Source organism: Falco naumanni, chromosome 5 (genome assembly GCF_017639655.2).
Source record: "Falco naumanni isolate bFalNau1 chromosome 5, bFalNau1.pat, whole genome shotgun sequence".
NCBI lineage: Eukaryota > Metazoa > Chordata > Aves > Falconiformes > Falconidae > Falco > Falco naumanni.
The window spans coordinates 22,808,786-22,824,345 of record NC_054058.1 but is presented as its reverse complement, the minus strand read 5'-3'; the positions used below and the strand labels follow the sequence as shown (position 1 = coordinate 22,824,345).

Genomic DNA, 15,560 nt, shown 5'->3' with positions numbered 1-15,560 from the left:
TCCCACTCATTTCACCAAGCATGCCAGCCCTCTGCCAGGTAAGTGCTGCACTGTGTCCCAGAACGACCCTTTCCAAATTCTTTCCCACTAAGTCATCCAGCAGAATACAGAGAGCGCCTGTTACATTACCGCTCCACCCGGAGTGCTAGCTAGTCTCCCTTCTGCTGCGAAGCAGTCTGAAAGCCTTCTCCAGTAAAATTCCTACTCAGAATGGAAAGTTTCAGGCACAAACTTTTGAAAGTTACTGTGAAATGAAAACAGAGGAAATTAACAGAACCTGATGTACTATTTTGGAAACCTGACCTTCAATGTAACTTCTTGCCAGAACACACTTGTCACAAAAATGTTGCTTCTAAGCAAGTCAACATTGCCTCAAACAGTTTTCTGTCACAGCTCAGACTAGTCTAACATCATCAGCCATTCTGTTTTCACATGCCTTTGGGCTTTTATTTATCACATTATAGACATACAAAACCATCTGCAGAACCAAAACTTTTGTATTTGCTTTTAAGCTAAGAATTTAAAGTGATTATAATCAATTTATGTTAGGAGAATCAGCATTAGAGAACACTGCTTAGAGTCAGATCTTGATTCTCTCCTCCCTCCTCATGCTGTAAAAGTTAACTCAGTCTTGTCTGTTCAGCCCATTGTAAGTTATTCTGGCCAAAACCACGATGCATGTAAAGACTGGCCTCAGTGATAGTGTAGACTTAAAAGAAGCAGTTGAAAATAACAGTCTGTTTTCCCAATATAATGGCTACCACGTATCAGAAAGAAAGAGTTATTAGCATGACTCCTTAGTACCTTTTTATCAGTATCAGGAAACAAGCCACCTACTTTGCAAATGGCTTGAGAACAGCTGCATTCACAGTACACTATAACCTGGCTGAGTTTCCTTTAAGGTACACTATACTATGCAGTTACAGAATCAGAATCCTACTTTATGTTTACCATTTAGGAGTGATTATGCATTAAGAGTTATGGCATCTCCCTTTTTTCATCTATTCAGAAAGAACCCCCTTTCTGCCAGGCCTACACAACCTGCTTGATAGATAAGTTTATGCTCTAGATCTGCTCAGACTTTGGAAAAAAATTCACAAGAACATCACCCAATACTAGCCCCTGTTTTTACAAGTGCCCAAATACATTTAGTGAAGTCTGAAGCAGCTCTCAGAAGGCAACAACTTTAAAACCATTACCTGCAAGTATTGTGAAGACTATATATATTTAAAAAAAAAACCAACAACCCAAGGGACAAACACACCTTACATGTCAAAATTTGGGTGTAAGCCTATTTTTCTGTCGTCCCAAAGTAGTAAGTTTCTGATCTGCTAGCTCATGACAGGATTTTCTTGGAAACCCATTTTTACTGTATTTGCAAATGGTAGCTTGTACAAGCACAGAATTCTTTCCTGCATCATGTATTGACTGCCTGGAAAGGGCCAGCTTTCTACTTCTTAGTGAAATAATCCCACAGGGTGCTGTGTAGGCCTCATGTCTTCAAGGGAATGAGTTTTCTACTAGCTAAAGTATACTAACACTTCAGTAAAATAAAGAACTACTTAAAGATTAGTATATTAGCTGTCAGACTTACCAAGACAGCTCTATTTAAAGAGAGGCTCAAGCAGACTCAATGGCCACAGGTACATCACACTCAGGTGTTCTACATGTGCACCAGCATGACAGCTAGCAGGTCATACTGGAGAAATATCAACAGATTATTTCTTAGGGGACAGTGATTTTCCTTGCTTTTATGTAATCTCTGGAGACAGCTGATACAATACAGCTACTCCAGCATTACTACCATTAGAGCATTGCTGAAATAACCATCTAGTTACACACAGTAATGAAACTGTATTTTATTATAAGCAAAAACAGCTTTCATATCATCAAGAAACTAGGACCTATACACTTTTCAAAGAGCTACCCAGGTACAAACTGCTGTGCTTAGAAATCAACTTGCACTTCCAATTTGAGAAAGATGCATGGAGTGTTACAAAAAAAAAACAAACCCAAAACCAAACCCAGAAGTAATCAGAAAAAAACAGACCTCATTAATTACATAATATCTGCCAATATCCTGGTCCTTCCAGACAACAACAGTCACTAGCTCCAATTCACAGTATTCCAAAATGAAAGTGACTGCTCGTTCAAACTTTCTCAGTGTTTTTTGCTTACCGATTCCAGACATGCAGTTTGGCAAAGAATCTACTAGTCCATACAGGGTGCTCTTCAGAACCATTTTAGCATTTCCTTCTTCCAAAAAACAAAAACAAAAACCAACCAACCAACACCACAAAATCACCGAGTACATATACTGCATCTTTGTGGGAGAAAAAGTTGGGGTGGGGGAATCTGATGCAGTGAGAAAGCTACGTAGACAACTCATAGGCAACAGCAGAAGCATATCTGAAAAGTCTGGAGAAAGGCAGGTGTCCATCTTCAGTATTCTGCATTGAAAGGGTAGTCCTTGTGAGTTTTGCACCTGAAGGAAATCAAGGAGGAAAGATTATCTTATCTCCAAAAGATACCATATGCAGCTGTAACCAATGCGAAGAGCCACCAACAGAGGAGCTGAACTGTATAAAACCAGTCTGTTTCTGTGTTCCTTGGTGGTACACTGCATTTGCAAACAGAAAAATTCTTGAGTGCCTTCTGTTGCTCAGACTGAGCATTTCAGGTGACAGGACCTACGTGCTTTGCAGACAGCCAATTCGAGGTTTCACTGTTTACTGCCAGGAAGGCTTTTCTGCAGCCTTCCAACATAGATTTCATATCTGGATTTAGGCTTCAAAGCTGCAAATCCTTATTTTACTTTTTGGATGTTTATTTACTTTCCCAACCACTCCTGAAGAACACAGTTTTTCTAATATACTTAAGAGTCATGGCAAAAAGACAAAATACCACAAGCGAAGTTAATTAAGAACTTGAGTCTGCATCATGCTCAGTTCTCCAATATGGAGAAAATAAAAATTATTAATAGGAAGCCTCCTGTTGCAACTCCAGCTACAAAGAGTTTCTTGGAGACTGAACTGAAAATGAACATGAAGTTTGCTTTATGCTCATCATGATTTGGTTTGTAACAAACATTTAAAAGCTTACTCTGAAAACATTATTTTGAGGATGATCCCTTGAGAAATTGAGTTTGCACGTCCTGAATTTTCACCAAACTTACTATCTCTAACTTCATATACTAGACTATGACATACCGATAACAGCTTGGAAAAAACAAAACCCAAACCAAAACACTGCCACTCACGTGCTCATTGCACAGACTCTCCAGTTTCTATTAAAGCTGAGAATAGCTGCCATCTCCTCTTTAGTCAATTCAAAGTCAAACACCTGGCAAGAGAAACAGCTGGAAGTCACCTCTCTGAACATATCAGAAACTGTAAGCAAAAAAACCCCAACCCAACCACAAAATTAAAGAACAAGTCAATAGCGCAGGGGTGCTTGTTAGAAGAAATGACTGTTTTGTGAAGGTGGGAAAGGAAAAAGATGGCTTGCTGGATTTCCAAGACTCTACTTACTAGTCAGAGTAGGGGAGGGACAAGTTAAGAAAAAAAATATCTCAAGTTGCAGTTACATGTGCCCATTGTTTTAAGTTTAGAGAGCACTTAGTGTTGCACAGTGTCTCCATTCTCCACTTGGGAAAGATGCATCTTTCTGTCCTATTTCAAAGGAACATCTACAAGACTTTCATATTCCAACTAATGCGATTACACGTCTTCCAAAATCCTAATAGTGGTTTCAGTCAAGGACCACTGAACCAGGAGCAGCAACAGGGTTTATGGACACCAGGAGTATTTTCTTAGCAGTGCTTGCTCTACATAAGCCTTTCGTGGCGTGCTGGTGCACCCAGGGCCCTAGGCAAGCTGTCAGACAACTCACCCACATGACATGGAACAGGAAGTATCACATAACATGACTGCTAAGGTTATCTGTATAATATTTCTAAAAGCTTCGTTTACTCCTGCTTTCCAGCTGTAACCTTAAGTTTAGCCCTCAGTAGAGTGCAGGTAAACATACAGAGAGAAAAAGCCCAGTCCTCTTGCCTGAGGAGGACCTGGAAGGATCACCGATTGCTCTGCAGGGAGAAGCCATGCCACCCCTGAAGGGCAGCACCCAGCTCACTCCTAACGACTCACCTTGAAGTTCTCCACAATGCGCTGTGGTGTGACAGACTTGGGAATCACAATCACATTTCTCTGGATGTGGAACCGAATAAGAACCTGCAGAAGATATATCACCAAGTCAGAGGGAGGATGGGTTTTGTTCTATCGCAAGCAGAGCCTGTTCCGACAGTTGTTTGCCACAAACTGTACAATTCAGCAGAGTTAACCCATTTCTGCAGAGCTGCATTTCAAATCATACCTGAATTCTAAATGGCACTTTCTAGAGTGCAAACAGAAAAGGGGTGAAGCCCCACATAAAAGGCTTCCTTTCTCCTTCCCCTTTCACTTCAGTGATACTTACTTTTTTCATTCCCACCTAGACTTAGTAGGGTATACAAGTTTTTATTTTCTGCAACAGGACTTAAGGGAAACTGAAACATGACAACATCTGAAGACAGGTCAAGAAATCGTTTCTTGCTGATGGTCAAAGAGCCCTTGCAAGCATGCATTGAAAGCTACAAAGTAAACAAACTTGTGTTGCTACTTAAAACCACAGAAGAGCACCACAGGTGACAGGGAACGAAGAGCCAGCCTGTCCTTTACGTTGTCTTTAGCTGTTGTTAAGGCTGCGTAACAGGAAGGAGTCCCCACTGCCTGGTACCTACCTACCTGTGCTGGGGTTTTGTTGTGCTTGGCTGCAATCTCTTTGATCTTGGGGTCATCCAGAAGGGAAGGATCCTCTGGCTTAGCCCTACACAGAGGAAAGAAGATCAGTGGCTAGAAACCTCCACAGATCCAACCTAGCGATAGAGACCTGTATCTGGATGAATAATTAATGGTGCACTTGTAGTCTCAAAGTTTCATGCCAGCTCCCTCGCAAAATGTGATCTTACCATGGTCTGTCAGGAGAGCCAAGTGGACTGTACGCTGTCACAGCAATCCCCTTGGATTGACAGTACTTGATCAGCTTCTCCTGGGTAAGGTATGGATGACATTCAATCTGCCAACATAAGAGTACAGAGATTTACAGTGATTTAACTGTTTTAAGATGTTCCAGGGATTAGTTTTTAATTCTAATTTATACTCTGTACAATATTATGCATCCTTTGTTTTCTATATGCCCCCGCTCTCTTTCTACAAGTAGCTTTCCTTATAGTGATGGGTCCAAAGACTGCTAACACCACTCATTAAAACTATGCTGATCTGTATAATCTCCAGCACATGGGATGACCAGCTACACAGTTGCTTAAATGGAGCAGTTCAGTAAAATGCACACCTAAGAAAACTGTAAAACTCATAACAACAGGATAGCAGACTAGTAAGTACAAAGGTCTTTTCGTCCCTACTTAAACATTGAATAATGGTGGAGTGTGGTGTTTGTTGTTGGTTTTTTTCCTTTACAACAACCATATTAACCTCAATACCAGTATTGTTTCATTAGGTTTTATTTGCTTTGTGTCAATACTAACACTGAAAACCTCCTAGTCCAAAGAGTGAGAATGGCTAGCTGCTACATATTTTAGACTTTTAGCTTGTGGTCCATTACAGACTTCTCATAAACACATGTACTTACTATGAATCTCTGGAAGATTATCTACATAACAGGCTACAGACTCCTTAACAGTGGATCTGTATTCTGGCAAGCTAACATGCAGATATGCAGTAGGGAACAGGAATTATTCCCGCGTCAGGAGGCTGAAAAATGAACATTTAATAGTTTGCATAGCTGGACTTCCAGGATAGCTCCACACCAGGGAAAGAGCACCCTCCTGCTCTTTCTGAGGGAAGTCCCTGGAAATTTGTGCTCTTGGCAACAGAGCAAAAGAGTGCAAAACACAGGATCAGTTTACTGTCTTGAGTGTCTTACTTGTGGTTCTAGCTGCTTGCTGTTATCAGAAGCTTGCACAGCTGTTTCCCTTCTGCAGCATGCTGGAATACTAAACATGACAACTCAGTTTGGGACGTATTATATGTATTTATTTTGCTTCAGCAGCTCCAGAAACAGCTGCTCAAGAGAACATCCAGTTATTTTCTCAACTATTCAATAGATAGAATTTATGCAATATAAATGAGGCAAAGTCATTCTTACTCCCTACTGGCACTCAAGCTGAAGAACTGAGCTATATTATTAGGCTTATGTTTGGACCAGGATGAAAAGCCTATGATATCTTTAAAGAAGTGTCTTAAGCTATTGCAATCCACACTGTATGATAATGATCAAGTACTTCAGAGTCAGATTTCTTACTGAACCAAGTACTAGGATCATTGTAACACAACTACTACTTTGCAAAATAATTTCTCACTACAACCAAAACCAACGTGCATACCAACTGCATCCAAATTAAGAATGGGAATGGCACCAAATGCAGGGGATTACTGCATCACATGTCAAACATCTGCACAGAGAAAGTGTTTACAGAAAGCACTATCATTATTAGGCCAGCTGGTAAGTGTTAATAACAGAAAAGCTTTCAGGATCACAAGCATTTCTTCAGGAGCAGTAAGTTTGGAAGGACAGGGACCAAAGACCCATTGTTCTGAGCTTAACTTGATTACAGTAAGCTGAGAGCTTGCAAACATTTACAAGTGAGAGATACAAGATCAATGATCTCTATGCAAGAGACATGGGTAGTTAATTATCAGCTACAATGACAGCAGCAGTGAGGTGTGGTAGACGTTGAAAGGTATAAATACTTCTACCAAGTCTCCTAAAAGTACACTGGGACCGATAGTGAGTAGCTATAGCACAGAATTATGAATTTTGCACTTGTCAGAATGTTTCAGTTCTATGTTGAATAGACTTCCAAGAAAACAATCCTATTAGCTTTCTAAAAAAAAAAAAAAGGTGTTAAAATCCCTTTTCCATACATATGCTCAGGCTAACACAGTAAGTTAACCTGTTCTAGTAATCAGGTAACAATAACTGAAACTACAGCCCTTCAAACACCATAGCAACCAAGGACAAGTCTAGGTAGACTCCACAGGGGGCTGTCCTGGGATCTGTCCTTTTCAAGAACTCTGTCAGGCTATGATCTTGTCAAGTTTGCAGATGATGCCAAACTGGGGGAGGACCAGTCAATACACCCAAAGACAGGGCTGCCACTTCAAAGGAACCCACTCAGGCAGGAAGAACAGGCCAACAAAAGCCTCATTAAGTTCAACAAGGCTGCACAAAAAGCCCTGCACCTGGAAAGGAAAAGCCCCTGGCAGTAACACAGGCTGGAGCCTGACTATCTGCAAAACACCTATGCTAGAAATGACCTGGGGGGCATAGTAGGCTGAACTGAACACCAACCAGCAGTGAGCCCTGGCAGCTGGAACACAGCCAGTAAATCATGGCAAGTGATGATCTGTCTCTACTAAGCACTTGTCAGACCATCTTTATAGTACTATGTCCAGTTTTTCCTCCTTCTCACCCGCTTAAGTAAAGACTGACAGACTGTCATGAATTCAGAGGGCCACCAGGATGGCTGAGGGCTGGAGAACATGTTGTGCTGGTAAAGGCTGAGGGAGCTGGGCTTGTTCAGCTTGAAGAAAGGAAAGTTTCAGGTTTCCCAATACCAGCTTTTCAATACCTGAAAGAGCTTCATGCAAAGACAAGCCAAGCTCTTTACTGGTGCACAGGGGGAGGAAGAGAGGCATGAGTTTAAACAAGAGGGGTTGAAATCAGATATAAGACTTCCTCCCCCGCCCATACACCCAAGGCACTGCGTCAGACAGCAGAACACACTGCCTAGAGAGGCTGTGTAGTTTCCATCATTGCAGGCTTTCAAGATGGATAAAGCCCTGGGCAACCTGGTCTGATATCACAGCTGATGCTGCTCTGAGCTGTGAAATACAGCAGATGATCTTCCAAGGTCTTCTACCACCTGTATGTTCCTAAGATTTTTGTTTAAGTGCAGTTTATGTATCTGGACACTTCTGCCCTACAGCCTACATTGCAACTCCATTTCCTCCTTCCTCCTAACCCTCATTAAGTCTGTAATCATTCCATAAAGCACGTTCCTGTTTAAATTACCCAGGCAACACCAACTGGCCACTCCATAGAAAAGCTGCAAAAAGGTCATCCAATTTTCTCTCAGGTCCTCATATATATATGCCAAGTTTAACTCTATTTCAAGGAAGTTTTTAAAGCTCATCTGATTTCCCTCTGCCCCCTCCCCCTCAAAAAAAGGTATTCTGGAACTGCTCCTTGCCCGTTTTTCCAAGCAGTAGTGCAGAAAGTCCATAAAAAGCAGCACCTTGTGCATCTAGAAGTTGTTAAAAGGTGAGGTTGAGAGAATATGCTCACCTGGTTATTTGCAGGCTTGTATTTCAGTCCCGGCTTATTCAAGATTCTTTCTATCTGCTCATGGTTAAAGTTAGAGATACCAATGGCTTTTACCAGACCAGCATCCACCAGTTCTTCCATGGCCTAACAGAAAACAGCACAAAGTCAGCACAGTACAGGGGCCAAAGAACACGTTCTTCTTTACATGGCTTATTTCCTTTATGAGAAGACAAAAAAGCATTTAGATTTTCAGAGCTCAAGCTTGAGGTAAGGCAAACAAAACACCCCACCACCAGGGCACTAGTATATTTGTGCCATGTCTCCCATTTCACCAAAGCTCAAAGGCTCATTCTGTGAGACTGTGGAAATTCACAGGAAGTTAGAAGGGGAAAATAATGATACCCAACAATCTGCTATTGTACCAATGAGTTCTTCCAAGTAGTTCTACATACATGAGAATTTAGACTGCTGAACATAATGAAAACATGGAAAAGATTGCTGAGAACAGAAGATGTGATTCTCCTGCTGTAGCTAAACTTACCTCCCATGTCTGTAGAATATCTGTGTTGCTGGGTATAGACATGCCTTTGTCATCTGTGGGAAACAACTCCTCTCCTGCCTGTCAGTGAGAAAGCAAAATGCTTAAAACACTCTTTGGTGGGAAGTTAGGTCATCATTGTCTTCAGCTGGTGCTACTACAGACTCCTACTGCAGGACATACCAATAGTCATTATCTACATTCTTCAGTCTTTTCCCTTGCTTTCACATGGGATTATGGCACTTTTGCCCACAGCCATCTCAATAAGGACAGGTACTTCTGCTGGATGCAATGTTCTCTGACTCAAAATAGACAAGGAGAAACATAAAACCTCCACTTGTAGAATTCTAGCTAGTTTACAAGTTTACTTTCTTTATTACAAAGATATACACAACTCTCCAGTAGACATAATGAAGTGCTTTATTAAAATGTGTAATAAGGACCCACTTAGGACCTGGAACATGTTCAGTCTATATTGGACCAGACCTGCTGACAGGTCTTTCATGGGGAGAGCCATTGTTTAAGTTGCTGGCATAGGGAATGTTAGAACAGCCAGTGTCCCAGTTAGGACTACATGCCAAGTATCAGCTTCATTCAAAACTAGTTGTTTTCTACTGATAAATTATACCACAACATATTTTTCCTTTGATAGCAATGTCCATGGGAAACTAGTTTTAAAAATACAGACACTATGAAAAACAGTTGATCTCACAAGCAACAAGTAGGAATAAGATTCTGATCAGGCTCTAGCAGAAAGGCTAAGATTAGAAATATTCAAATCGAGACAACAGTTCCTTTGCATGCAGCCAGTAGAAGTTAGGAACTAGTAAGTTGCACATTTTGAAATCCAAGGTCTGTGAAACACTAAGGCTCCTACAGCAAGGGTCAGTTCAATCTGTATCATATTAAAGGGCTCAGTGATTATAGACAGAAAGGGAAAACATACTTTCTTGTTCTGCAATTCTGTAACATGCAGACAAAAGAATCTGTCACACAGCAAAGTACAGCCCTCCTTCCCACAAAGGGGAAACCATATCATTGCCCGCTGAACACACTTTGGATTTGTATAAGATAACACATAGGCAATAATCAAAAGGAGAGCAATATAACTCTTGCTTGCAGCAGGGAAACTTACCCCTAGTTCAAGGCCTACCTCTTCCATGATCAAAAGGGCAGAGGGTGCTGTGCAAGCAGGAATCTCAGAGGTAGGAATAAACAGCCTGGCTCACACAGCCAGAGTAAAGCTGCACAGCAGCACAGGGCTAATGTACAGACACAGTATGATCTGTGTCTGCTGGAGCAGTTACTGGGCTGTACAGCCATTTAGCTCTTCAGAACTGCCAGTCACAACAGAAAAAGGTATTGCTGTTACTGTACCTTAAAACCAAGAGGCCAGTGGATGAGGTAGAGATCCAGGTAATCCACTTTCAGGGCAGCAAGAGTCTTCTGGCACGCTCCCTTCACCAGAGGCTTTTCATGAAACGTACACCACAGCTAAAGACGAAAAGCCAAGGCACACCATGACCACCTGGGTTAAACTTCCTGGAACCCTTCTGTCCTGTTCAGGAGAGTGCCTGTCCCCTTTGGAAGGGGATGTGGAACTAGATTATCCTACTGATCTTCAAAAGAGGCTTGTTCTGTGAGCAGGACTGGTCTGTCATAATGACAGCAATATGTGCCGTGGCAGCACACATGACTGAAGGGTGTCACATCAGCTAGCAGAAGCAGTCTGGTTTCATTAATTAAGACCTCATTCAAAAGTCACCTACTAGAAGGTCAGATACGGCATGAAAGAGGACTGCATAACTTCATGCCATGCAGTTTAAAGCATCACCCATATCCATGGTACATACCCTGCATATTCTCCACACAGAACAAGGCAGAGCAGGGAGCTTGTCTCAGGACTGGCCTAAGTGATGCTCTGAATTATTCCATGCCACACCACAGAGTAAGAAAGTAAAGAACCAGGGGGTCACTATAAAAAAAAAGGTGCCTCGTGGAATCCTATACCACCAGATCCATACCTTACTGACAATGAAGAGGTCCTCTCGTTTCACAGCACCTTCCTTGATTTTTTGCTGGATCCCATCCCCAACTTCATTTTCATTCTGGTACACGTAGGCGCAGTCAAAGTGACGATATCCAGCATCAACAGCAGCCATTACCGCAGCTGTTACCTTCCCTGGAGGGGACTGAAAAAATAATATCCAAGAAACACTAATCAATATATATTGAAGACCTTTCTCCTGGCAAGATAAAATTAAGGTGGCCACCCCTCTTAAAGCAACCCCCCAACTGAAGTAAAACAAAACACCACCAACAGCATCAAACAGAGCCCCGGCTTTACGTGCAGCCCTTTTGAGCCTATATACATCTGTAAGGAGAGTTCCTGAGCTCTCACCCAGCCGCAGCCGTTCCGCGGCCGCCGCGCTCAGCCCCGCACTCCGCCGCGCCGAGGCCCCCCCGCCGGGCCGCTCCCCAGGGCCGGGCCGAGGCCCCCCCGCCTCCCCCGCCGCTTCCCCGGGGAGCGGCCCTCAGCAGCTGCCAGCACGGGGGGCTCAGCCCGGCGGAGGGGCCTCAGCCCCCGGCGACCCGCGCAGAGCGCTGCGCTGCCGCGGGGCTCGGGCTGCTGCGAGGGGCCAGCGGGCAGCGAGCGACCCTCGGTGCCAGGCGCCGCCGCGGCCCCGCCGTGCCGGGCGGGGAGCCCCGGCCGGGGGCTCGGTGGCGCCGGCAGCGCCGCGCTCGGGGTGGCAGTAGGGACGGCCCCGAGCCGAGCTCCGACACCGGCGGCCACGACTGCGCCGCGCCGCCCCCGCCGCACTGCCCCAGCGCGGGGCCGGGAAGGGCGCTCGTCCCGCACGGGCGGCAACGGGCCGGGCCCGCGCTGCGCAGCCCCGTCCGCCTGCGGAGGGGCCCCACCGAGGCCCGCGTTACCTTCCATGTGCCCAGCCCCAGGATGGGCATCTTGGCCCCGGTGTTGAGCTGCACGTAAGTCGCCATTGCCCCACACGCCGCCCAGCAACACCACGACAACAGCTGCCGACCCAGCGCCTTTAATAGCGGCCGGGGCGGGGCGGGGCGGGGACGGGCCCGCACGGCACGGCACGACACGACACGGCACGGCACGGCACGGCAAGGCGCGGCGCGGAGGGGAGATGGCGGGGAGGCGCCGGCGTCCGGAGCGCTGCTGCGGCACTGGGGCCCGGGCCCACGGCGGGGGTCCAGGGCGGCTGCCGAGCGGTGAAGAGGCCGCGTCTGCGGGCCTCGGTCACGGAGCCACCCGGGTTGTGCCTGAGGGTGCTGCCGCCGGGGCTGCGCTAACTGCACAGGCAGGGCGCGGGGTGTGCGGTGCCGGCCGTGTGCCTCCCACCCGGCCGGCAGCCTCCCGCAGCGCCCCGGTCCCCTGATGTGGCACCTCAGCCGCCCCAGCACATGGCAGAGGAGATGTGACACGACAGAGGTGTCTCCTGGCACCCTAAGAGCTGTTTGCAAATTGTGCTCCACAGGCCAAGGGAGGGCTGAGCCCTGTGCTGGAGCAGCACGTCCCTGTGACAGGGATGGTGGCCTGGGCTGGTCCCCCTTATCAGAGCCCTGTCACCCCACGTGCTGGTACAGTGAGATGGCTGGAGAAACCATGTGGCAGCCAGCTTGGCAGAGTGGGGAAGAACCTGTTCCCTGCTCCAGATGGGAAAAATGCAGCTTCTGCTTCAATGGAAAGTGACCTGTGGTTTAGGAGCAATTTAGGATAAAGTGTGTTAAAAAAACCCCACTTTAATGTTAGGAGAGTTTTTCTAAAAGTGTTTTCAAAGTCACAGAAGAGGAACACTGACTTTTTAATGAGTGACATAATGATGAAATTATCCCTCCATCTTCAGAGAGGTGCTGAGGGCATTTCCAAATAAAATGCACAGTCATAAATTGTACGTGGCCAGTAATCTCGCATCAGAAACTGGCTTTGAAATTTTTGCAGACAAGCATACGCTGTTTGCTGAAGAGGTCGCAGTGCAGTGGAAAAAACCCAGAGCTGCCCGGGAGGCTTTGCTGCTTGCTAGCACATGGAGAGTGTCTTCAGGTGCGAGCGTTTGCCCTGGGTGCCTCTCCCATGGCAGAGGCCCCTGCTCGCTGCAGCTTGGTATTTTTTGCTCCATTTAACTAAGGGCGGGCAAGGTAATTGGTTTTCCTCTTTAATGTCCCTCCTGTTTTGTGTCAGCACCATCAGCTGTCCCTGGCAGGATGCGATGTGTTTTCACTTGGATCACAAAGCCATTATGTAACTTGGTGCTTACTTCTTACCGTTCGGGTTCGGTTTTCCCTGGTGGTTTCTTGTCAGAGAGATGTCTCCATCTGGTCACAAGAGGCTTCAGGCAGAAGTTGGGTAATTTTTATTTTTTTTTATTCTTTGCCCACATGAGTGGGAGAGTTTCCCCTCGCAGCTGTAAGGCAAGTTGGCTTTTTGCTGTTTGCCTCCTCCCAAGGCCTTGCGGGGGCTGTCACATGGCAGCAGGACCTTGGGGGAAGAAGTACTGCTGCATGTGTCACCGGGTTTACAGCCAGCCTGCTAAATCCTGTGCGCTGTGTCCTTGCTAACATGGCCAGCTGTTTCTTTACAGTGAATGCTGGCAATGAGGAACTGTGTGGGGGAGGAGGGTTTTTCTTCTTTTTTTTTTTTTTTTCTTGATCCACGTTCGAGGTTTTGCAATGAAGCAGGATGCATAATACCATGAGTTTTCAGTTTGTTTTGCTGACTTTGCATTTAGTAACTGTAATTTCACAAGCTGCAACTTTGGAGACCAGCAGTGTTTGGTATCTGAGAAGAACAGAGCCCAAATTAATGGAAACTGGTATGTCCCTGGGGAGCTGTCTTTACTGACTGAGACCCTGTGGCCTGCCAAAAAAGCACAAAGGCAATGTAAGAAGGTGACAGAGTCACAAGGTGTGATCATCTCTACTCGTAAAGGGGAGAGCTGCAAGGGTCTGCAGCTTTACGGCTACCAACAGTTACAGGCATAACTGGAACCAGTGTGCTGAGGTAAGGGCACGCAAGGTTTCAAGCCCAGATCCCTGGGAAGAGCAGCAGGAGTTTCTGCCTTGCTCCGAGCCTTTAAAAGGGGAGATTTATCTTGGTCAGTGGGGTGCTGCGGTTCAGCCTCCCAGATCTGAGCATCTTTGGCTGAACCTGACTGTAGAAGACCTTGGCCTATTTTTCACTCTGAGCTCAAATCAAGGCAGGAGCATATCCTGGTGGATCTCCCATTGTCCTGGTTTCAGCTGGGGTGGAGTCAGTTTTCTTCTTGGTAGCTGGTGCAGTGCTGTGTTTTGGCTCTGTTGTGAGAATAGTGTTGATGGGACACTGATGGTTTTGGTTGTTGCTGGGTGGTGTTTGTACTGGGTCAAGGACTTTTTGGTTTATTGGGCCCTGCCAGCGAGAAGGCTGGAGGGGCATGGGAAGTTGGAAGGGGACACAGGTGGGACAGGTGACCCGAACTAGCCAAAGAGGCATTCCATACCATATGGTGTCATGCTGAGTATATAAACTGGGGGAAGAAGAAGGAAGGGGGGGACATCTGTCATTATGGCATTTGTCTTCCCAAGCAACTGTTACGCATGATGGAGCCCTGCTTTCCTGGAGATGGCGGAACTCCTGCCTGCCCATGGGAAGGCGTGAATTAATTCCTTGCTTTGCTTTGCTAGCGTGCGTGGCTATTGCTTTACCTATTAAATTGCTCTTATCTCAACCCCTGAGTTTTACATTCCTTTCCGATTCTCCTCCCCATCCCTCTGGGTGAGGGGGAGTGAGCAAGCGGCTACGTGCTGCTTGGTTGCCGGCCAGGGTTAAACCACAACACCCATCTTCTCGGAGTGATGAGAATTTTTGTCTTCACAGTAGTATTTGTCCGACGGAGCTCTGGCAGATGGGAAGAGCCTGCCTGAGTTTTGGGGAGTTTGGGCTCTATGCTACTTGCAAGCACTGCCCTGCACAAGGGAGGAAGGCTTTAGGATCAGCTAGTGAAGGGCTGTGTGGAGCAATGGCCTGATGTTCCTGATGCCACAGGTGAGACACTTGCCCAGAGGGACTGGAAAGAAGAGGGTAATCAACTGGAGTTGCTTGGACTGCTGGACTGTATTTACAAGGAAGGGGCCCTGAAAAAGCGGTGATCACTGATGCCATGGCTTGAAAACTCCAAGGTCTGTACACAGTTATTACTTCCCCTCTGGCATTGCCTGATGAGCGGATGGGACATAAGGAGCAACTTGCACTGGAGGGAGCATTGTAGAATATAGGCAGGAGATTAGTGGTATGGCCAAAGGTAATGCTGGATGTCCAGTGGCATGGTTGATTTTGGAAAAAGTTTTAGAAGGGGTTGGAAAGTATATGTTAAGATTGTTGCAGTGTTGACCCTGATAATTTTGGTGAGTTTGTGATGTGTGTTGTGTTCACACTGATGAGTTGTTAACAACAGTGCGCTGGTCTGTAGTGACAAGGGATAGACTTTATAATGAATATACATTAAGGTTGTGATTATGTTAGAGTTTATATAAGGGTGAAAATCCTTAATACATCTTTCAGTGAGGTGAAGGGCAGAATGTAAAGGACAGAAATTACAGGGGGTATCAGGGAATGGCAGTGGCAACCTGT

General features: G+C 45.7%; 1 protein-coding gene across 1 annotated transcript; it reads right to left on the bottom strand.

Annotated features, from left to right (window-relative positions):
* Positions 1-1,844: 1,844 nt before the first annotated feature.
* LOC121088244 (aldo-keto reductase family 1 member B1-like) lies at positions 1,845-11,991 on the bottom strand. The gene is made up of 10 exons (XM_040594012.1): positions 11,858-11,991; positions 10,948-11,115; positions 10,301-10,417; positions 8,927-9,004; positions 8,407-8,529; positions 5,009-5,115; positions 4,785-4,866; positions 4,149-4,232; positions 3,260-3,342; positions 1,845-2,485 (listed from the first exon to the last, which is right to left on the bottom strand). The coding sequence occupies exons 1-10, from the start codon at positions 11,921-11,923 to the stop codon at positions 2,443-2,445; spliced, it is 951 nt and encodes a 316-aa protein (XP_040449946.1). The 5' UTR covers positions 11,924-11,991; the 3' UTR covers positions 1,845-2,442.
* Positions 11,992-15,560: the final 3,569 nt, after the last annotated feature.

Excerpts from the sequence above, each read along its gene's own strand:
- LOC121088244 (XM_040594012.1), bottom strand. The coding sequence starts at position 11,923 with ATGGCGACTTACGTGCAGCTCAACACCGGGGCCAAGATGCCCATCCTG. Across the intron at positions 10,418-10,947 it reads ACCTCTTCATTGTCAGTAAG|CTGTGGTGTACGTTTCATGA; the intron begins GTATGGATCTGG and ends TTTCGTCTTTAG. Across the intron at positions 4,867-5,008 it reads GGCTCTCCTGACAGACCATG|GGCTAAGCCAGAGGATCCTT; the intron begins GTAAGATCACAT and ends TCCTCTGTGTAG.